Here is a 21,715-nt window from a genome sequence, read left to right on the forward strand (position 1 = left end):
AGTCCTAATGACTCTTAATGACCCCTGGGGTGCCCTCCCCGCCCCCTCCCGCCCCGTGCCCCCCCCAGCACCCATGGGAGCCCCCAAACCCCCATAGGACCCCCATAGAACATCCTGACCCCCAAACGCCAAGTCACCCCAATCCCCCCAGCACTCACTTTAACCCCATTAACGAACCCCAGCGCCCCTGGGGTGCTCCCCCCACCCCCCACCCCACCCCCCCAGCACCCTGACCCCCACCCTGACCCCCAGCACCCATGGGACCCCCCCAAACCCCCAATAGAACACCCTGACCCCCAAACGCCAAGTCACCCCAATCCCCCCAGCACCCACTTTAACCCCCATTAACGAACCCCAGCGCCCCCTGGGGTGCTCCCCCCACCCCCCACCCCACCCCCCCAGCACCCTGACCCCCACCCTGACCCCCCAGCACCCATGGGACCCCCCCAAACCCCCAATAGAACACCCTGACCCCCAAACGCCAAGTCACCCCAATCCCCCCAGCACCCACTTTAACCCCCATTAACGAACCCCAGCGCCCCCTGGGGTGCTCCCCCCACCCCCCACCCCACCCCCCCAGCACCCTGACCCCCACCCTGACCCCCCAGCACCCATGGGACCCCCCCAAACCCCCAATAGAACACCCTGACCCCCAAACGCCAAGTCACCCCAATCCCCCAGCACCCACTTTAACCCCCATTAACGAACCCCAGCGCCCCCCAGGGTGCCTCCCCCGCCCCCCCGGGACCCCCCCGCACCCATGGGTGCCACCTCGGCCATGTTGATGAGCCCCACGGCCAGCGTCTTGTAGCCCAGCATGGCGCGGCTCTTGTAGCGCTTGCGCCGCTGCAGCATCACCTGCAGCCGGTTGGCGTCGCGCTTCAGGAAATGGGGGTACTGGGGGGGGGCAAAGGGTTAATGGGGGGGCACACACCCCAATGGGTGCTGGGGGGGGGGTCTGGGTGGGGGGCACCCATGGGTGCCGGTACCTGCAGGGAGAAGGTGAGGTGCAGCTCGGCCTCGGGGGCGGCGCAGGGGGGCAGCGCGATCTCGTTGGAGCGCAGGACGCGCTTGGAGCCCTGGGGGGGGAGTTATTGGGGGGGGTAAATGACTTAGGGGGGGGCAAATGACTTGGGGGGGTAAATGACTTGGGGGGGTAAATGACTTGGGGGGGTAAATGACTTAGGAGGGGTAAATGACTTGGGGGGGTAAATGACTTAGGAGGGGTAAATAGCTTGGGGGGGGTAAATAGCTTGGCAGGGGTAAATAGCTTGGAGGGGGTAAATAGTTTGGGGGGGTAAATAGCTTGGGGGGGTAAATGGCTTGGGGGGGGTAAATGGCTTGGGGGGGGCAAATGACTTGGGGGGAGTAAATAGTTTGGGGGAGGTAAATAGCTTGGGGGGGTAAATGGCTTGGGGGGGTAAATAGCTTGGGGGGGTAAATAGCTTGGGGGGGTAAATGGCTTGGGGGGGGCAAATAGCTTGGGGGGGTAAATAGCTTGGGGGGGGTAAATGGCTTGGGGGGGCAAATAGCTTGGGGGGGTAAATAGTTTGGGGGAGGTAAATAGCTTGGGGGGGTAAATAGCTTGGGGGGTAAATAGCTTGGGGGGGGTAAATAGCTTGGGGGGGTAAATGACTTGGGGGGGGCAAATGACTTGGGGGAGTAAATAGTTTGGGGGGGTAAATAGCTTGGGGGGGATAAATAGCTTGGGGGGGGTAAATGGCTTGGGGGGGGCAAATAGCTTGGGGGGGGTAAATAGTTTGGGGGAGGTAAATAGCTTGGGGGGGTAAATAGCTTGGGGGGGTAAATAGCTTGGGGGGGTAAATAGCTTGGGGGGGTAAATGACTTGGGGGGGCAAATGACTTGGGGGGGTAAATGACTTGGGGGGGTAAATGACTTGGAGGGGGCAAATGACTTGGGGGGGGCAAATAGTTTGGGGGGGGTAAATAGCTTGGGGGGGTAAATAGCTTGGGGGGGTAAATGGCTTGGGGGGGGCAAATAGCTTGGGGGGGTAAATAGCTTGGGGGGGGTAAATGGCTTGGGGGGGTAAATAGCTTGGGGGGTAAATAGTTTGGGGGAGGTAAATAGCTTGGGGGGGTAAATAGCTTGGGGGGGTAAATAGCTTGGGGGGGTAAATGACTTGGGGGGGGCAAATGACTTGGGGGGAGTAAATAGTTTGGGGGGGTAAATAGCTTGGGGGGGATAAATAGCTTGGGGGGGGTAAATGGCTTGGGGGGGGCAAATGTCTTGGGGGGGCAAATAGTTTGGGGGGGGTAAATAGCTTGGGGGGGTAAATGGCTTGGGGGGTAAATAGCTTGGGGGGGTAAATGGCTTGGGGGGGTAAATAGCTTGGGGGGGGTAAATGGCTTGGGGGAGGTAAATAGCTTGGGGGGGTAAATGACTTGGGGGGGTAAATGACTTGGGGGGGGCAAATGACTTGGAGGGGGCAAATGTCTTGGGGGGGGCAAATAGTTTGGGGGGGTAAATAGCTTGGGGGGGGTAAATGGCTTGGGGGGGTAAATAGCTTGAGGGGGTAAATGGCTTGGGGGGGGTAAATGGCTTGGGGGGGGCAAATGACTTGGGGGAGTAAATGACTTGGGGGGAGTTAAATCACTTGGGGGGGTAAATCACTTAGGGGGGGCTAAATAGCTTGCGGGGGGTAAATGACTTGGGGGGGGGCAAATGACTTGGGGGGGTAAATGATTTGGGGGGGGTAAATGACTTGGGGGGGGTAAATCACTGGGGGGGGTAAATAGCTTGGGGGGGTAATAATTAATTTGGGGGAAGATGATTAATTGGGGGAAAATAATTAATTGGGGGGGATAAATAACATGGGGGGTAAATAATTAATGGGGGGGGTAATAAATAACTTGGGGGGTAATAAATAATTAGAGGGAAATAAATAATTTGGGGGGGTAATAAACCATTGGGGGGGGGACAACAAATAATTGAGAGAGATAAATAACTTGGGGTGGTAATAGTTTGGGGGAGAATAATTAATTAGCCCCCCATGTCCCCTGTGCCCCCCCCACCACCTCCTGTGTCCCCCCCCATACCCCTCCCCCCAAATGCCCCCCCCCATGGGGTCCCTGTGTCCCCCCATATCCCCCCCACTATGTCCCCCCCCCACATCCCCATATCCCCCTCCATGTCCCTTGTGTCCCCCCCCCCCCCGTGTCCCTTGTCCCCCCCCCCCGTGTCCCCCGTGCCCCCCCCACCTGCAGTTTCACGGCGATGACGACGGATCCCAGGTCCTTCCCCCCCCCCCGCACCAGCAGCAGCCGCTGCAGCCGCAGCGTGAACAGCCTGGGGGGCACGGGGGGGTCATGGGGGGGGGCACCGGGGGGGGGGTCACCGGGGGGGGGGGGGGTCACCGGGGGGATCATGGTGGGGTTATGGGAGGGGCACCATGGGAGGGGGCACCATGGGGGGGGCATAGGGGGGTTATGGGAGGGGGCACTAAGGGGGTCATGGGGGGGGTCATAGGGGGCACTATGGGGGGGGCACCATGGGGGGGGGCATAGGGGGGTTATGGGAGGGGGCACTAAGGGGGTCATGGGGGGGGTCATAGGGGGGTTATGGGAGGGGGCACTAAGGGGGTCATGGGGGGGGTCATGGGGGGCACTATGGGGGGGGGTACCATGGGGGGGGGATCACCAGGGGATGGTCACCAGGGGGGGGTCACCGGGGATTTATGGGGGGGTCACCGGGGGGGCGTCATAGGGGGGGGGCATGGGGGGGTCATAGGGGGGTTATGGGAGGGGGCACGGGGGTCATCGGGGGGGGTCACCGGGTTGGGGGGGGATGGGGGGGGTCACTAGGGGGGCGTCATGGGGGGGTCATAGGGGGGTTATGGGAGGGGGCACAGGGGGGTCACCGGGGGGGGTCACCGGGGTGCGGTCACCGGGGGGGGGGGGGTGTCCTGGGGGGGCACTATGGGGGGGTCATAGGGGGGTTATGGGAGGGGGCATGGGGGTCATCGGGGGGGGTCACCGGGTTGGGGGGGGTCACCATGGGGGCGTCATGGGGGGGAGTCATGGGGGGGGTCATAGGGGGGTTATGGGAGGGGGCACGGGGGGGTCACCGGGGGGGGTCGTCATCGGGGTGGGGGTCATCGGGGGGGTCGTGATCGGGGTGGGGGTCATCGGGGGGGTTCACCGGGGGGGACGGGACGGGGGGGGTCACCGGGGGGGCGTCATGGGGGGGAGTCATGGGTCATAGGGGGGTTATGGGAGGGGGCACGGGGGGTCACCGGTTGGGGGGGTCACCGGGGGGAGGGGGGGTCCTGGGGGGGCACTATGGGGGGGTCATAGGGGGGTTATGGGAAGAGGCATGGGGGGGTCACCGGGGGGGTCGTCACCAGGGAGGGGGTCACCGGGGGCACGAGGTGGGGTCACCAGGGGGGGGTCATCGAGGGGGAGTCACCAGGGGGGCATCATGGGAGGGGGGGGTCCTGGGGGGGGCACTATGGGGGGGTCATAGGGGGTTATGGGAGGAGGCACGGAGGGGTCACCGGGGGGGGGTCACCGGGGGGGGGTGTCATGGGAGAGGGATCCTGGGGGCCACTAAGGGGGAGTTATAGGGGGGTTATGGGAGGGGGCACTAAGGGGGTCATATGGGGCACTATGGGGGGGGGGCACCATGGGGGGGGGCACCGGGGGGTTATGGGAGGGGGCACTAAGGGGGTCATGGGGGGCACCATGGGGGGGCACCATGGGGGGGGTCATAGGGGGGTTATGGGGGGGGCACCATGGGGGGGGTCACCGGGGGGGGGGGTCACCGAGTCGGGGGGTCACCGGGGGTTATGGGTGGGGGCACCATGGGCGGGGTCATAGGGGGGTTATGGGAGGGGGCACTAAGGGGGTCATGGGGGCACTATGGGGGGGGCACCATGGGGGGGGGTCACCGGATGATGGTCATCGGGGGGGGGGGTCACCGGGGGGGGTCATAGGGGGGCACTATGGGGGGGGCACCGTGTGGGGATCAATGGGGGTGCACCGTGCTGGGGGCACCGTGGCGGGGGGGGGGTCACCATGGGGGGGGGGGCACCAATTGGGGGGTGCCCGGGGGTCACCATGGGAACGGGGGGATCCTTGGGGCAGTTGAGGGGGGGGCAGAACACGGGGGTGTCACCACGATACGGGGCGGGGGGGGGGATGTCCCCGGTGCCCCCCCCCCCAATTCCCCCGCAGCGTTCCCGGGGGGGGGGGTCCCGGTGATCCCGGGAGGGGGTCCTGGGGGGAGTCCCGGGGGGGGGTCCCGGGGGGGTCTCGGGGGGGTCCCGCTCACCTGGGCACGCAGCTGGGCGAGCTCCGGTCCACCTCCCATGTCGCGTACAGGTTCATCTGCACCGGGCGGCCGGGGGGCCCGGGGGCTCCGGGGAGCGGGGGGGACACCCCGGGGGGCCCGGCCGGGGTTGGGGGGCCCGGGGGGCCCGGAGCGGAGGGAACGCGGGGGGCTCCGCGTTCCGCCATCGCCGCCGCTACCGGGGCGGCCGGCCACGCCCCCGCCGCCTCATTGGCTGGCGCGCCCCGCTGCTTGAGTCCTCATTGGTTGCTGGTTGAGCCCCTTGGCGAACGGCTCCGCCCCCGCTGCCTCATTGGATGCGGCGAACCGCTGCTTGAGTTCTCATTGGTTGGTGGTTGCGCCCCCTTGGCCGCGCCCACCCCCGCGGCAGCGCTGCGGAAGGGGAAGCTCCGCCCACTACGCCCCCGCGCGGGGCGTGGCCGCGCCCACCCGCCTGCGGGGGACACGCCCACCAGCTGCTTCGCGGGCGATGATTGGGTGGGGGAGGAATTGGCCACGCCCACATGGGGAGGGGCCGGGAGAGCGGCGCTGGCGGGAATAACGGGAGCGGGGGACGAGGGGACACGGGGACGTGGATGGGGACACCAGGACATTGGGGACCCTGGGGACATGGGGACACCAGGGCATTGGGGACCCTGGGGACACATCCTGGGACATGGGGACCCTGAGGACACGTCCTGGGACATGGGGACACATCCTGGGACATGGGGACCTTGGGGACACCAGGACATGGGGACCCTGGGGACACATTCTGGGACATGGGGATCTTGGGGACATGGGGACACCAGGACATGGCGACCCTGGGGACACGTCCTGGGACATGGGGACCTTGGGGACACATCTTGGGACATGGGGACCTTGGGGACATGGGGACACTAGGACAGTGGGGACATGTCCTGGGACATGGGGACCTTGGGGACAGGGTGACATCAATCCAGCCTCACCCTTGGGACACATCCTGGGGACACCTGGGGACATGGGGACACCGATCCAGCATCACTGCTGGGCCATGGGGACACTTGGGGACACTTGAGGACACAGAGCAGAGCCGGGGGGGGGAGGGGGTGGTGGGGACACCAGCTTTTATTTACAAAACAAGGGGGACAGGGAGGGTGACACCGCGATGTCCCCAACCCGCGGCCCCGGGTGCGGCGGGGAGGGGGAGGGGACAGGAGGGGACACGAGGGGACGGGTGACAATCGGCGACCTTGACCTTGACCCCGCGCTAGAACTTGAACTCCTTGTATTTCTTGCCGCCCCCCCGGGCGTCCTGGGGCTGAGCCTTGCGCTTCTTCTGCTGCGGGGACACGGGACACTCAGGGACACTTGGGGACACTCGGGGGACAAGGGACAGTGTCGGGGACAGGGGACACTCAGGGGACACTCGGGGGACACTCGGGGGACAAGGGACACTCAGGGACACTCAGGGGACACTCAGGGGACACGGGACAGTGTCAGGGACAGGGGACACTCAGGGACACTCGGGGGACACTCGGGGGACACTCGGGGGACACTCGGGGACAAGGGACAGTGTTGGAGACAGGGGACATTCAGGGGACACAATGAGATGGGTGGGGAGGAGCAGGGACAGATGGGATGGATGAGACACGATGGGGACACGATGGGGACACGATGGGGACACGATGGGGATGAGCAGGGACAGATGGGACACGATGGGGACACGATGGGGACACAATGGGGATGAGCAGGGACAGATGGGACACGATGGGGACACGATGGGGACACGATGGGGACACGATGGGGACACGATGGGGACGACCAGAGACAGATGGGACACGATGGGGACACGATGGGGACACGATGGGGACGACCAGAGACAGATGGGACACGATGGGGACACGATGGGGACACGATGGGGACACGATGGGGACACGATGGGATGGGTGGGGAGGAGCAGGGACAGATGGGATGGATGGGGATGGATGGGGATGGATGGGGATGGATGGGGATGGATGGGGATGGATGGGGATGGATGGGGATGGATGGGGATGGATGGGGATGGATGGGGATGGATGGGTGACACCAGGGCCACATGTGGCGGGCAGGGGACACCCGGGGGACACCCGGGGGACAGATGGGGACACGATGGGCTGGGTGGGGATGAGCAGGGACAGATGGGACACGATGGGGACACGATGGAGACACGATGGGGATGAGCAGGGACTGATAGGATAGATGGAGATGGATGGGGATGCATGGGGATGGATGGGTGACACCAGGGCCACATGTGGCGGGCAGGGGACACCCGGGGGACACCCGGGGGACACCCAGGGTGACAGAGGTGACAGGGGTGACGTCCCCACCTTCTGCTTGGCGGCGTGCTCGGCCACCATGTCGCTGAAGTCCTCCTTCTCCACCTGCGCCTGCTGCTCGCGCACGTGCTCCTCGTACTTCTGCGTCATGGCCGACGGGTCCAGCTCCAGCTCCTCGGGGGCCAGCGCCACCTCCACCCCCTGCGCCTCGGGGACCGGCCCCTTGCGCCCCAAAACCTGCGACAGACAACAGGGGCACCCATGGGTGCTGCTGGAAACACGCCATGGGTGGGACACCCAAACCCTGGGGACAGGGACATCTCATTACAGGGACACCCCAACCCAGCGCCACCTCCACCCCCTGCGCCTCGGGGACCGGCCCCTTGCGCCCCAAAACCTGCGACAGACAACAGGGGCACCCATGGGTGCTGGTGGAGACACCCCATGGGTGGGACACCCAAACCCTGGGGACACGGACACCCAAACCTTGGGGACAGAGTCACCCCAACCCCAGCACCACCTCCACCCCCTGCGCCTCGGGGACCGGCCCCTTGCGCCCCAAAACCTGTGACAGGGAACAGGGGCACCCATGGGTGCTGGTGGAGGCACCCATGGGTGCTGCTGGGTCACATCACCCAATGACAGAGTCACCCAAACCCTGGGGACAGGGACACCCAAACTCTTGGGACACCTCCACCCCTGCACCTTGGGGACCGGCCCCTTGCGCCCCAAAACGTGCGAGAGGGGACAGGGGCACCCATGGGTGCTGCTGGGTCACCCTATAGTGTGGCCACCCCATGGGTGCTGCTGGGGACACACAGGGGTGGAGGGGGACTCAGGGGGATTTGGAGGGTGACAAACAGGGGTGGGGGGCGATAGGGGTGACAAACAGGGGTGGGGGGGGGGTTCCGGAGCACCCATGGGTGCTGGAGGGGGGGGGACCCACCGCTGACATGTCGTAGATGTGGGTGGAGCCCATCATGGCCCCGCCCACAGTGGCCGTTCGCTTCTCGGGGACCACGGTGAACAGCTGAGGGGTCTCGCTGCTGCAGGGGGCACAGGGGACCCTCAGCACCCATGGGTGCCCCCAGCACCCACCCGGTACCCACACCACCCCAAAGACCCCAAATGTCCCCCCCAGAAACCAGAACCCACCCTAGCACCCATGGGTGCCCCCAGCACCCACCCGGTACCCACACCACCCCAAAGACCCCAAATGTCCCCCCCAGAAACCAGAACCCACCCCAGCACCCATGGGTGCCCCCCAGCACCCACCCGGCACCCACACTCCCCCCCCAGCACTCAAAACACCCCCAGCACCCACAGCCCCTCCAGCACCCATGGGTGCCGCCCTGGAACCATCAATCCCCCCCCCAACAAAGCACCCCAAAAGCCCCTCAGCACCCACAGCCCTCCCCCCCAGCACCCATGGGTGCCCCTCAGCACCCTCAAAGACCCCAAATGTCCTCCCCCCTAGAACCCAGAATCCACTGCAGCACACAAACCACCCCAAACACCTCAAATGTCGAAACCAGAACCCACCCCAGCACCCATGGGTGCCCCTCAGCACCCACCCCAACCCCCCCCCCCAGCACCCATGGGTGCCCCCACCCACCCATCCATGGCCTCCTCGATCTTCTTCTTCCTCAGCTCGATGAGTTCGGGGGTCTCCATCCCCGCGGGCACCGACGAGAACCCTCCCGGGGTGATCAGACCGCTGCGGGGGCAGGGTGGGGGTCAGGGTGCTGGGGCACCCATGGGTGCTGGGGGGGCACCCATGGGTGCTGAGAAGGGGGGAACCCCCATTTCCAGGGGTCTCCATCCCCATGGGCACCGATGAGAACCCCCCCGGGGTGATCAGACCGCTGCGGGGGCAGGGTGGGGGTCAGGGTGCTGGGGCACCCATGGGTGCTGGGGGGGCACCCATGGGTGCTGAGAAGGGGGGAACCCCCCATTTCCAGGGGTCTCCATCCCCATGGGCACCGATGAGAACCCCCCCGGGGTGATCAGACCGCTGGGGGGGCAGGGTGGGGGTCAGGGTGCTGGGGCACCCATGGGTGCTGGGGGGGCACCCATGGGTGCTGAGAAGGGGGGAACCCCCACTTCCAGGGGTCTCCATCCCCATGGGCACCGATGAGAACCCCCCCGGGGTGATCAGACCGCTGAGGGGGCAGGGTGGGGGTCAGGGTGCTGGGGAGCACCCATGGGTGCTGGGGGGGACAGGGTGATGGGGGCACCCATGGGTGCTGGGGGTGATAGGGTGATGAAACCCCACGTTGGGGTCCCCACCAGCACCCAGAACGCCATGAGGGAGATGGGGGACACAGGGGGGTCGGGGGGGGTTCAGGAGGTGTTGGGTGGGGGTCAGGGTGGTGGGGAGCACCCATGGGTGCTGGGGCACCCAACGTGTCATTGGGGGTGATGAAGCCCCATGTTGGGGTCCCCACCAGCACCCAGAACCCCATGAGGGCGATGGGGGACACAGGGGGGTCTGGGGAGTATTTTTGGGGTCTGGGTGGGGGTCAGGGTGGTGGGGAGCACCCATGGGTGCTGGGGCACCCAACGTGTCATTGGGGGTGATGAAGCCCCATGTTGGGGTCCCCACCAGCACCCAGAACCCCAGGAAGGGGATGGGGGACACAGGGGGGTCTGAGGGGTAGTTCTGGGGTCTGGGTGGGGGTCAGGGTGCCGGGGAGCACCCATGGGTGCTGGGGCACCCAACGTGTCATTGGGGGTGATGAAGCCCCATGTTGGGGTCCCCACCAGCACCCAGAACCTTATGAGGGCGATGAGGGACACAGGGGGGTCTGGGCAGTATTTTTGGGGTCTGGGTGGGGGTCAGGGTGCCGGGGAGCACCCATGGGTGCTGGAGCACCCACCTGTCGGCCGGGGTGATGAAGCCGGTCTCGTCGGGTTTCTCTTCGTCGCTCTCCTCCTCCTCTTCCTCCTCCGACGACTCCTCGTCCGATGGCTCCAGCTCCCCCCAGGGCGTCCGGTCGATCTCCTCCTCCTCCTCCTTGGTCTGGGTGACACAGGGTGGGGGTCAGGGTGCTGGGGGCACCCATGGGTGCTGGGGGGGCTCTGGGGAGGTCTATAGGTAGTGGGTGGGGGGATATGGGTGCCCAAGAGGGAGATGTAGGTGATATGGGTGTTGGGTGATCTCCTGCTCCTCCTTCTTGGTCTGGGGGGGGTCAGGGTGCTGGGGGGCACCCATGGGTGCTAGGGAGGGGTCAGGGTGCTGTGGGGCACCCATGGGTGCTAGGGAGGGACACATGGAAGTGTCATATCACCAAGGGGCCAGTGGGGGCTGTGTGGCACCCATGGGTGCTGTGGGAGGGTCAGGGTGCTGGGGGGCACCCGTGGGTGCTGGGGAGGGACATATGGAAGTGTCATATCGCCATGGGGCCAGTGGGTGCTGTGGGAGGGACAGGGTGCTGGGGGGCACCCATGGGTGCTGGGGAGGGTCAGGGTGCTGTGGGAGGAGTGAGGGTGCTAGGGAGCACCCAAGGGTGCTGGGGGGCACCCATGGGTGCTGGGGGGTACCTGGAACTCGGCGGCGTTGGTGCCGAACACGTCTCCGTAGAGCGGTTTCCCCGTCTCGTCCACGGGGGGTTTTCCCCACCCCCCCGCGTGGTACCCGAACGAGCAGCCCTGGGGGGAGGGGCGGGGGTGGGGGAGGGGCACTCACCCCCCCCCAATCCACCCCAGCACCCATGGGTGCGCCCCAGCACTCTGACCCCACAAACACCCACAAATATCCCCAAAGCCCCCCCCCAACACCCATAAACCCCCACCCCACCCCCCAGCACCCATCGCTCCCCCCATCACCCCCACCCCCAGCATCCATCACCTCCACCCCCCAGCACCCATAGGTGCCCCCAGCACCCAAACCCCCATAACCCCCCACCCTCCATGGCATCCCCAGCACCCATGGGTGCCCCCAGCACCCTGACTCCCCCAAATACCCAAAATATCCCCAAAGCCCCCCCAGCACCCATAACCCCCTATGTCCCCATCAACCCCCCGCCCCCCAGCACCCATGGGTGCCCCCAGCACCCTGACTCCCCCAAATATCCCCAAAGCCCCCCGGCACCCATAACCCCCTACATCCCCATCAACCCCCAGCACCCATGGGTGACTCCCCAGAGCCCCCAGCACCCATGGGTGCTCCTCACCTCCGGGATGGGCGAGTTGAGCCCCGGGATCTTGAGGTTGGGGTAGGAGGGGGGGGGCCCATAGCGCTGCATGGCGATCAGCCACGGGGGGGGCACCTTGTGCGCATTCTGGGGGGGGGGACAGCACCCATGGGTGTCCCCCCCCAGCACCCATAACCACCCCCAACACCCAAAGGTGCTCTACACAGCACCCATAACCTCCCAGAGACCTCCCCAAAAACCCAGGGGTGCCCTCCCCCATCAGCCATGGGGGGGGCACCTTGTGTGCATTCTTGGGGGGGGGACAGCACCCATGGGTGCTCCCAGCACCCACCAACATCCTCAGGGTGATGTGACACCCCCATGTACCCCATGGCACCCATGGGTGCCCCCAGCACCCACCCACCCCATGGCTGTATGACACCCCCATATTCCCCCCCAGCACCCATGGGTGCCCCCCAGCACCCACCGGCCCCATGGGCATCCCCAGGGCGATGTGACACCCCCATACCCCCCCCCCCCAGCACCCATGGGTGCCCCCCAGCACCCACCGGCCCCACAGGCATCCCCAGGGCGATCCGCAGCTCGTCCGACAGGTCTCCCGGTTTCTTCTCCTTCAACCGCGTCTCAAACTCCTTCCCCTGGGGACAAGGGACGGGGGGGGGGTCACCTGGGGCACCCATGGGTGCTGGGGGGGCACCCAAGGGTGGAGGGGACACCCAGAAGGGCACAGGGTCCCAGTGGGTGCTGGGGATGAGACACCCCAAGGTGACGCTTTCCCATCATGACTTTGGGTTGAGGGATCTCAGGAGGTTCTTAGGGGGCACCCACAGGTCTAGGGGGCACCCATGGGTGCTGGGGGGCACCCAAGGGAGGGGGGGGACACCCAGAAGGGCGCAGGGTCCCAGTTGGGTGCTGGGGATGGGACACCCCAAGGTGACATTTTCCCATCATGACTTTGGGTTGAGGGATCTCAGGAGGTTCTTGGGGGCACCCATGAGTGCTGGGGGGGCACCCAAGGGTGGGGTACACCCAACGGTCATGTCAGCTTCTTAACTGGGTGGCGAGGGTGGGATGGGACACCCCAAGGTGACACTTTCCCATCATGACCTTGGGTTGAGGGATCTCAGGAGGTTCTTGGGGTGCACCCAAAGGTCTGGGGGGGCACCCATGGGTGGGGGGGGTGGCACCCATGGGTGGGGGGCACCCACCTCGTAGTAGAGGTCCCCGTGGATGGTGAGGCGGGGTTTGCTCTGCCATTTGAAGAAGGCGTCGTGCAGCTTCTGGTAATCGATGTCGATCTTGCCCAACTTGGGCCGGACCTTCTCCCGCATCTTGGACTTGAGGGTCTTCTGCTCCTCCTGGGGGTCGGGGACATCGGGGGGGACACGATGGGGACAAATCGGACACCACGTGGGACATCATGACCCCACGGGACAGCCCCAGTGTCCCCAAAGCCATTGATACCCAACCACGGTGTCCCCAAAGCCCTTGATGACCAACCACAATGTCCCCAAAGCTCCAACTACAATGTCCCCAAAGCCCTTGATGACCAACCACAATGTCCCCAAAGCTCCAACCACAATGTCCCCAAAGCCCTTGACAACCAACCACAATGTCCCCAAAGCCCCAACCACAATGTCCCCAAAGCCCCAACCACAATGTCCCCAAACCCCTTGATAACCAATCACAATGACCCCAAAGACCTCGATACCCAACCACAATGTCCCCAAGACCCCAAACGTTCAACCATGGTGTCCCCAAGGCCCTTGATGACCAATCACAACAACCTCAAAGTCCCTGATGACCAACCACAATGTCCCCAAAGCCTTTTTGTCCAACTATGATGACCCCAAAGCCCTTGATGACCAACCATGATGACCCCAAAGACCCCGATACACAACCACAATGTCCCCAAGGCCCCAAATGTCCAACCACAATGTCCCCAAAGCCCTCGATGACCAACCATCATGTCCCCAAAACCACTGATGACCAACCACGATGTCCCCAAAGCCCTCGATGTCCAACCACGACGACCCCAAAGCCCTTCATGTCCAACCATAATGTCCCCAAAGCCCTCGATGTCCAACCACGATGTCCCCAAAGCCCTCGATGTCCAACCACGATGTCCCCAAAGACCCCGATACCCAACCACAATGTCCCCAAACCCTCGATGTCCAATCACAATGACCCCAAAGCCCTTAATGTCCAGCCACAATGTCCCCAAACCCTCGATGTCCAACTACGATGTCCCCAAACCCTCGATGTCCAACCACGATGTCCCCAAAGCCCTCGATGTCCAACCATGACGACCCCAAAGCCCTTGATGTCCAACCACGATGTCCCCAAAGCCCTCGATGTCCAACCACAACGTTCCCAAAGCCCTTGATGACCAACCACAACTTTCCCAAACCCCTTGATGACCAACCACAATGTTCCTAAAGACCCCAATACCCAACCACGATGTCCCCAAGGCCCCAACCGACCCCCCGCTCCCGTCCCCAGCGTCCCCCCGGCGGTGACGCGGCGCCCACGGCCACCTTCTCCTGCAGGGCCTCGCGCATCTCCTGGATGCCGGTTCTCTTGATGAAGTCGGGCAGCTCGAAGGGCGGTTTCTCGATGCCGCGCTTGCCCTGCAGGTACTTGCGCTTGAAGCACCAGTGGCGCGGCACGGGGACGCTGTTCCTGGTGGCCTTGAGGTGCACCAGCAACTTGGGGTCCTGAGCCGTCACGTCGTGCATCTCCACCACGTCCGGACGGGCCACCAGCTGCGGGGACAAGAGGGACAGGGGAGGTGACGAGGTGGCCGCGGGGAGCTTTGGGGTTGGGCCACCAGAAGGGGACGCTGGTGGCCCCAAGGAGGTTCATGGTTGGGTTTAGGCCACCACAAGGTGACACTGGTGGCCCAAAGAAGGTTCTTTGTTGGGTAAAGGCCAACGCAAGGTGACACTGGTGGCCCCAAGGAGGTTCATAGTTGGGTTCAGGCCACCAGAAGGGGACGCTGGTGGCCCCAAGGAGGTTCATGGTTGGGTTTGGGCCACCACAAGGGGACACTGGTGGCCCCAAGGAGGTTCATGGTTGGGTTTGGGCCACCACAAGGGGACACTGGTGGCCCCAAGGAGGTTCATGGTTGGGTCTGGGTCACCACAAGGTGACACTGGTGTCCCCAAGAAGGTTTCTTGTTGGGTTTGGGCCACCACAAGGGGACACTGGTGGCCCCAGTTGGGTCTTAAGGGGAACCTTGGGGTCCCCAGGGTGACACCGATGTCCCCACCCACACTCTCAGAAGACAGAGGGACAGTGATGGCGACAGGGACACGTCCCCGTGATGTCCCCGCGGTGTCACCTGCTTGAGCTCGGCCACCGTGAAGCGGTTCATGCGCCGCAGCTTCTTCTTGGACAGTTTGGGGACCTCGGGCTTCTTCTCCTGTGGGGACAATGTGGTGACACCAGGGGGGACACGGGGATGCCACCCCCCTGTCCCCTGTGTCCCCATATCCCCAGTGACCCCCAATGTCCCCAGTGTCCCCGTGATGTCCCCAGTGTCCCCCAATAGCCCCATATCCCCATTGTCCCCCATCTCTTATGTCCCCACGATGTCCCAGTATCCCCATGATGTCCCCATGACGTCCCCAGTGTCCCCCCACATCCCCATGATGCCCCCGGTGTCCCCAATGTCCCCATGACGTCCCCCGATGTCCCCCTGGTATGCCCAGAGTCCTCCTGTCCCCCAGTGTCCCCATGATGCTCCCCCATGTCTCTATTGTCCCCTTGTCCCCCCAGTGTCCCCATGTCCCCACTGCCCATCAATGTCCCCCCACATCCCCAGTGTCCCCCAAATGTCCCCATGTCCCCCTAGTGTCCATCAATGTCCCCCCACATCCCCATGTCCCCCAAATGTCCCCATGTCCCCCCAGTGTCCCCATGTCCCCCCAGTGTCCATCAATGTCCCCCCACATCCCCATGTCCCCCAAATGTCCCCATGTCCCCCCAGTGTCCCCATGTCCCCCCAGTGTCCATCAATGTCCCCCCACATCCCCATGTCCCCCAAATGTCCCCATGTCCCCCAGTGTCCCCATGTCCCCCCAGTGTCCATCAATGTCCCCCCACATCCCCAGTGTCCCCCCAGTGTCCCCATGTCCCCCCAGTGTCCCCATTGTCACCTGCTCGTCCTCGTCACTCTCCTCCCCGCTGCCCCGTTGTCCCTCGTCCTGTCCCTTCTTCTTGGGGACGGTGGCACTTTCGGGTCTGTCCCCTTTGTCCGGCTCCTTCTCCTTGTCCTTCTTCACCTCGTCTGTCAACTGGGGGGGGGGGGGGGTGACACCCATGGGTGTTGCCATCCCCCCCCACCCATGGGTGCTACCCCTTGGGTGCCACCACCCCGAATATCACCCCCAAAGTGACCCAAATTGCCTTAAAATGGACAATTTGAGACCCACGGGTGACACTTGGGGTCACCCCAGGGTGTTGTTACTCCCATCCCCAGCACCCATGGGTGCCCCCCCCCACCCATGGGTGCCCCCCCTCCCCATGGGCATCACCTTAAATAAATTCACTCCAAATTGCCCCAAAAATGGACAATTTGTCACCTGGGGGGGTGACACTTGGGGTCACCCCAGGGTGTTGTCATCCCCCCCCTCCCCAGCACCCATGGGTGCCCCCCACCCCAAGTGCCACCAACCCAAATATGACCAAAATCACCTTAAAATGGACAATTTGTGAGCTGGGGGTGACACTTCGAGACCGTTTTTGGGGGTGCAACCCCCCAACAGCACCTATGGGTAAACCTCCCCCACCCATGGGTGCCCCTTCCCCCCTTAATTTACCTTAAAAGCCTCGAAAATCCTCTTAAAAAAGACAAAATTGGGGTCGAAAATTTGGGGCTCCTCGGTGATGTATTCGATCTCCGGGGCGGGGTCGGGGTCCCCCTGGGTGGGGGTCGGGGTGGGGGGGGGGGGAGGGGCGGCCCCTCCCCCGCTGCGGCTTCTTCTTCTTCTTGCGGTTGCGGCGCTTGCGGGTTCGCTGGGGGGGGGACAAGGGACGTTATGGGGACGTTATGGGGACAATGGGACCCCCACCCATGGGTGACAGTGGGGACACTTTGGGGACACCCTAAGGTGACACTGGGGGGGGCACAAGGGGACGTTATGGGGACATTATGGGGACAATGGGACCCCCACCCACGGGTGACAGTGGGGACACTTTGGGGACACCCTAAGGTGACACTGGGGGGGGACAAGGGGATGTTATGGGGACATTAGGGGGACAGACAGACCCCCCCCCGACTTGGGGATGCATTGGGGTGACACTGGGGGGGTCTTGGGGACAGTTTGGGGACATGATGTGACATTGGGGGGGTCTTGGGGACAGTTTGGGGACCCTGTGAGGTAACACTGGCGGGGGGGGAACAAAGAGACATTATAGAGATATTGGGGAGACAATAAGACGCCCTCGAACCTTGGGTGACATTGGGGAGGGTTGGGGACACATTGGGGACACCCTAAGGTGACACTGGGGGGGAGGTGACACTGGTGTCCCCACCTCTTTCTTGGCCCCCCCCGTCTCGTCTTCACTCTCGGTCACTCGCGGCTCCGTCTCCATCTCGTCATCGGCTGTGGGGACATTGGGGACATCGGGGGGGTCAGGGTGCTGACCCCCCTCCAGGAGCACCCATGGGTCAGTGGAGGTGGGGTGGGACCCAGGAGTTCGGGAGGGACCCAGGAGTCCGGGAGGGGACCCAGGAGTCTGGGAGGGGACCCAGGAGTCCGGGAGGGGATCAAGATGACCAGCTTTGGGGACAAGGGACTTGGGGGGGGGGTGTCGGGGTGCTGCCCCCCCACCCCAGGAGCACCCATGGGTGCTGTGCTCACCGGGGGCGGGGGGGCCGCTGACCAGCTCCTCTTGCCGACTCTCCTTGAGCTGCAGAATCTTCTCCAGGGCCTGAGGGATGCGGGGGCCGCCCCCCCCCTCCTCACCCTGCGGGGACAGGGGGTAAGGGAGGGACCCAGGCGTCCGGGAGGGACCCAGGCGTCCGGGGGTGGACCCAGGCGTCCGGGGGTCACCTAACTCCCCCACAAAAGGATGCAACCATCTGGAAGACCCCCCCCAAAAGAGAACCCAGGGGTTTGGGACCCCCCCCCACAAAAGGGACCCAGGCGTCCAGGAGGGACCCAGGCATCCGGGGGTCACCTAACTCCCCCACAATGGGATGCAAGCATCTGGGAGACCCCCCCCAAAAGAGAACCCAGGGGTTTGGGACCCCCCCCACAAAAGGGACCCAGGCGTCCGGCAGCACCCACCTCTCTGTTCTCCTCGCCGGGGGGTGGTGGGGGCCCGCGGGGCCGGGGGGCACCCATGGGTGGGGGGGCACCCATGGGGGTGCTGCCTGTGGGGGAAGACGCAAGGCGACAGTTAGAGACAAATGTCACCAGGGGGGCAACAAAGGGCATGGGGGGGGGTGGAGGTGACTCACCGCGGGGGGGCAGGGCGGCACGGGCACCCATGGGTGCTCCCTCGGGGGGGGGGCGGGCCAGCGGGGGGGCCAGTTTGGCCAGTTCCTGTTGGCGCTCCTGCTCCAGCAGAACGGCCGCCTGGAGGGACACGGGGACATCAGGGGACAGGTGGACATTGGGGGACACGAGGGGACCAGTGATATGGGTGACATAGAAACACAACGACATTGGGAACATCTGGGATATAGAAAGACATGGGGACACTGGGGTCACAGAAGGACACGGGGACAGACATGGGGACAGGGGCACACAGGGGGACATTGGGGGTCAGAGAAGAACACGGGGACAGACATGGGGACTGGGGGACATTGGGGGACACGAGGGGACGTTGGGGGACACGAGGGGACACCAGTGATATGGGTGACATAGAGACACAACGACATTGGGGACATCTGGGATATGGAAACACACAGAAACACTGGGGTCACAGAAGGACACAGGGACAGACATGAGAACAGAGGAACATAGGGGGACGTTGGGGGTCACAGAAGGACACAGGGAGAGACATGGGGACAGGGGGACATTGGGGGACGTTGGGGGACACGAGGGGACGTTGGGGGACACGAGGGGACCAGTGATATGGGTGACATAGAGACACAAGGACATTGGGGACATCTGGGATATGGAAAGACATAAAGACACTGGGGTCACAGAAAGACACGGAGACAGACATGGGGACACTGGAAATGTAGGGGGGAATGTGGGTGACACGGAGGGGACAATGACAGGGGGGGTGACAGAGATGGGGGGGTGACAACGCCATTGTCCCCATGTCCCCTCACCCGTTTCTGCTGCTCCAGCAGCTCCTGCTCTTTGCTCTTGTCCCCAAATGGTGCCTGAGACGGGGGGGATACAAGGACACTGAGCACCCCCCAGCACCCATGGGTGCCCCCCAGCACCCACAGAGCCCCACCAGCACCCATGGGTGCCCCCCAACCCCACAAGAACCCCATGATCCCCCCAAATTGAATCCCCCTGGGTGATCCCCCACCCATGGGTGCCCCCACAGACCCCCTCAAATAGACTCTCGGGTGCCCCCCAGATCCCCCCCCCAAATAGACCTCTGTGGACCCTCCCCCAGAACCTCTTAATCTCCCCGATTTGATCCTCCAACCCCCCCACCCCAACCCCCACCCCCACCCCATAGCTCGGACCCAGCAGGGTGGGGGGGGACCCACTGGGTGCTGTAGGGGGACCTGGGGGGTTTCGGGGCTCAGGGCCCCCCCCAGAGCACCCAGTGACCCCCCGTAAAACTGGGACCCCCAAAGAGCACCCAGTGACCCTCCCTCCCCTAAAACCGGGACCCCCTCATAGCACCCAATGAGCCCCCCACCCCAAAATTGGGACCCCCCCCAGCCCCCAAACCTCCCACCTGTCCCTTGTCCCCGTCCTCAGGGCGCAGCACAGGGCGACTCAACACGATCCCGGTCTGGGGGGGTGACAAAGTGACATTGGGGACCCCCCTGGGGACACTGGGGACTTGGGGGGACACTGAAACCCCCCAGGGGCTTTGGGGACACTGGGACTTGGGGACACCCCAAGGACACCAAGGGGGGGGACACGGGACATTGGGGACTCCCCCCAAGGGGCTCTGGGGACATTGGGGACCCCCCTGGGGACACTGGGACTTGAGGACACCCCAAGGAGACCAAGAGGGGGACATTGGAGACCCCCCCAGGGGCTTTGAGGACATTGGGATGTGGGGACACACACAAAGGGGCCCAAGGAGGGGACACTCAGGACATCCCCAGGGGCTTTGGGGACATTGGGGACCCCCCCTGGGGACACTGGGACTTGGGGATGACCCCAAGGAGACCAAGAAGGGGGAGACTGGGGACACCTCCAGGAGCTTTGGGGACATTGGGGACCCCCCTGGGGACACTGGCACTTGGGGACACCCCAAGGAGCCCAAGAGGGGGGACACTGGGGACACCCCCAGGTGCTTTGGGGACATTGGGGACCCTCCTGGGGACACTGGCACTTGGGGACACCCCAAGGAGCCCAAGAGGGAGGGCACTGGGGACACCCCCAGGGGCTTTGGGGACATTGGGGACCCCCCTGGGGACACTGGCACTTGGGGACACCCCAAGGAGCCCAAGAGGGAGGGCACTGGGGACACCCCCAGGGGCTTTGGGGACATTGGGGACCCTCCTGGGGACACTGGCACTTGGGGACACCCCAAGGAGCCCAAGAAGGGGGACACTGGGGACACCCCCAGGGGCTTTGGGGACATTGGGGACCCTCCTGGGGACACTGGGACTTGGGGACACCCCAAGGAGCCCAAGAGGGGGGACACTGGGGACACCCCCAGGGGCTTTGGGGACATTGGGGACCCCCCTGGGGACACTGGCACTTGGGGACATCCCAAGGAGCCCAAAAGGGGGGACACTGGGGACACTCCCAGGGGCTTTGGGGACATTGGGGACCCTCCTGGGGACACTGAGACACCCCAAGGGGGCAACATTGGAGACCCCCCAGGGGATTTGGGGACACCCCTAAGGGGGGGTCTGGGGACACTGAGCCCCCCCAAGTGACAAGAGCGGTGACATTGGGGACACCGTCCCCCCCACCTGCAGCGTGTAGTTCTGCAGCCGCTCCAGCAGCTCCTCCCGAGACCCTGGGGGGGAAATGGGGGGGTCAGGGAGCCCCAAATTCTGATCCAACCCCCCCAAAACCCCCCAATTACCACCTGAATCCCCCAAACTCCCTCAGACCCCCCCATGTCCCCCAAACTCCCCCCAGGACCCCCAATGTCACTCAAATTCCCCCAGAATCCCCCCATATCCCCCAAATTCCCCCCCAAATCCCCCTATGACCCCCAAATTCCCCTCAGGGTCCCCCAGACCCTCAATGTCTCCCAAAGTCCCCCCAAATTCCCCCCATGACCCCCAAATTCCCCTCAGGGTCCCCCAGAACCCCCCATGTCCCCCAAATTCTCCCCAGACCCCCCAAATTCCCCTCAGGGTCCCCCAGAACCCCCCATGTCCCCCAAATTCCCCCCAGACCCCCCAAATTCCCCTCAGGGTCCCCCAGAACCCCCCATGTCCCTCAAATTCCCCCAGAACCCCCAATGTCACTCAAATTCCCCCCAGGACCCCCCATGACCCCTAAAGTCTCCTCAGGGTCCCCCAGAACCCCCCATGTCCCCCAAATTCCCTCAGAACCCCTCGGTTCCCTCACATTCCCCCCCCCAACCACCCCATTCCCTCACATCCCCCCCCCCCCAGGCCCCGCGTTCCCGCTCCCGCCTCCCCGCGTCCCCCACCCTGCGCGGGGGCTCCGATCCCGGCCAGTGTTGCCTGCAGCTCGGCCGGGGCCCAGCCCGAGTACGGGGACAGCTCCCCCGGCCCCGCCGGGCCCGTTCCCGGCCCCGCTCCGGCCGCCACCGCCTCCGCTCGCTCCGCCATCTTGCCCCTGCCACCGCGCGGGAGCCCGCCGACCAATCAGAGACCGGGACAACCAGCGAGCC

General features: G+C 64.5%; 2 protein-coding genes across 2 annotated transcripts; both read right to left on the minus strand.

Annotated features, from left to right (window-relative positions):
* Positions 1 to 758: 758 nt before the first annotated feature.
* On the minus strand, positions 759 to 5,474 carry LOC308052620 (phosphofurin acidic cluster sorting protein 1-like; the record flags this gene model as incomplete). The annotated part of the gene is made up of 4 exons (XM_080364678.1): positions 759 to 897; positions 990 to 1,079; positions 3,219 to 3,306; positions 5,290 to 5,474. Coding segments are annotated over 4 exons (502 nt in total), but the record flags the coding sequence as incomplete, so codon positions are not given.
* Positions 5,475 to 6,382: 908 nt separating this feature from the next.
* SF3B2 (splicing factor 3b subunit 2) lies at positions 6,383 to 21,655 on the minus strand. The gene is made up of 20 exons (XM_080364680.1): positions 21,512 to 21,655; positions 20,817 to 20,863; positions 19,619 to 19,675; positions 19,029 to 19,082; positions 18,034 to 18,324; positions 17,605 to 17,710; positions 17,262 to 17,346; positions 16,561 to 16,756; positions 15,898 to 16,035; positions 15,081 to 15,161; positions 14,275 to 14,502; positions 12,946 to 13,095; positions 12,286 to 12,375; positions 11,756 to 11,863; positions 11,124 to 11,231; positions 10,460 to 10,602; positions 9,196 to 9,297; positions 8,527 to 8,626; positions 7,632 to 7,817; positions 6,383 to 6,604 (listed from the first exon to the last, which is right to left on the minus strand). The coding sequence occupies exons 1-20, from the start codon at positions 21,651 to 21,653 to the stop codon at positions 6,533 to 6,535; spliced, it is 2,484 nt and encodes an 827-aa protein (XP_080220806.1). The 5' UTR covers positions 21,654 to 21,655; the 3' UTR covers positions 6,383 to 6,532.
* Positions 21,656 to 21,715: the final 60 nt, after the last annotated feature.

This window comes from Nesoenas mayeri (genome assembly GCF_963082525.1).
Source record: "Nesoenas mayeri genome assembly, contig: SCAFFOLD_102, whole genome shotgun sequence".
Taxonomy (NCBI): Eukaryota; Metazoa; Chordata; class Aves; order Columbiformes; family Columbidae; genus Nesoenas; species Nesoenas mayeri.

What these genes read in the sequence shown, in the direction of transcription:
- SF3B2 (XM_080364680.1), bottom strand. Translation starts at nt 21,653, where the DNA reads ATGGCGGAGCGAGCGGAGGCGGTGGCGGCCGGAGCGGGGCCGGGAACG. An exon ending in CCGGCGAGGAGAACAGAGAG is followed by an intron (nt 17,711 to 18,033) that starts GTGGGTGCTGCC and finishes CTGTCCCCGCAG; the next exon opens with GGTGAGGAGGGGGGGGGCGG. An exon ending in CGGTGGCCGAGCTCAAGCAG is followed by an intron (nt 14,503 to 15,080) that starts GTGACACCGCGG and finishes TTGTCCCCGCAG; the next exon opens with CTGGTGGCCCGTCCGGACGT.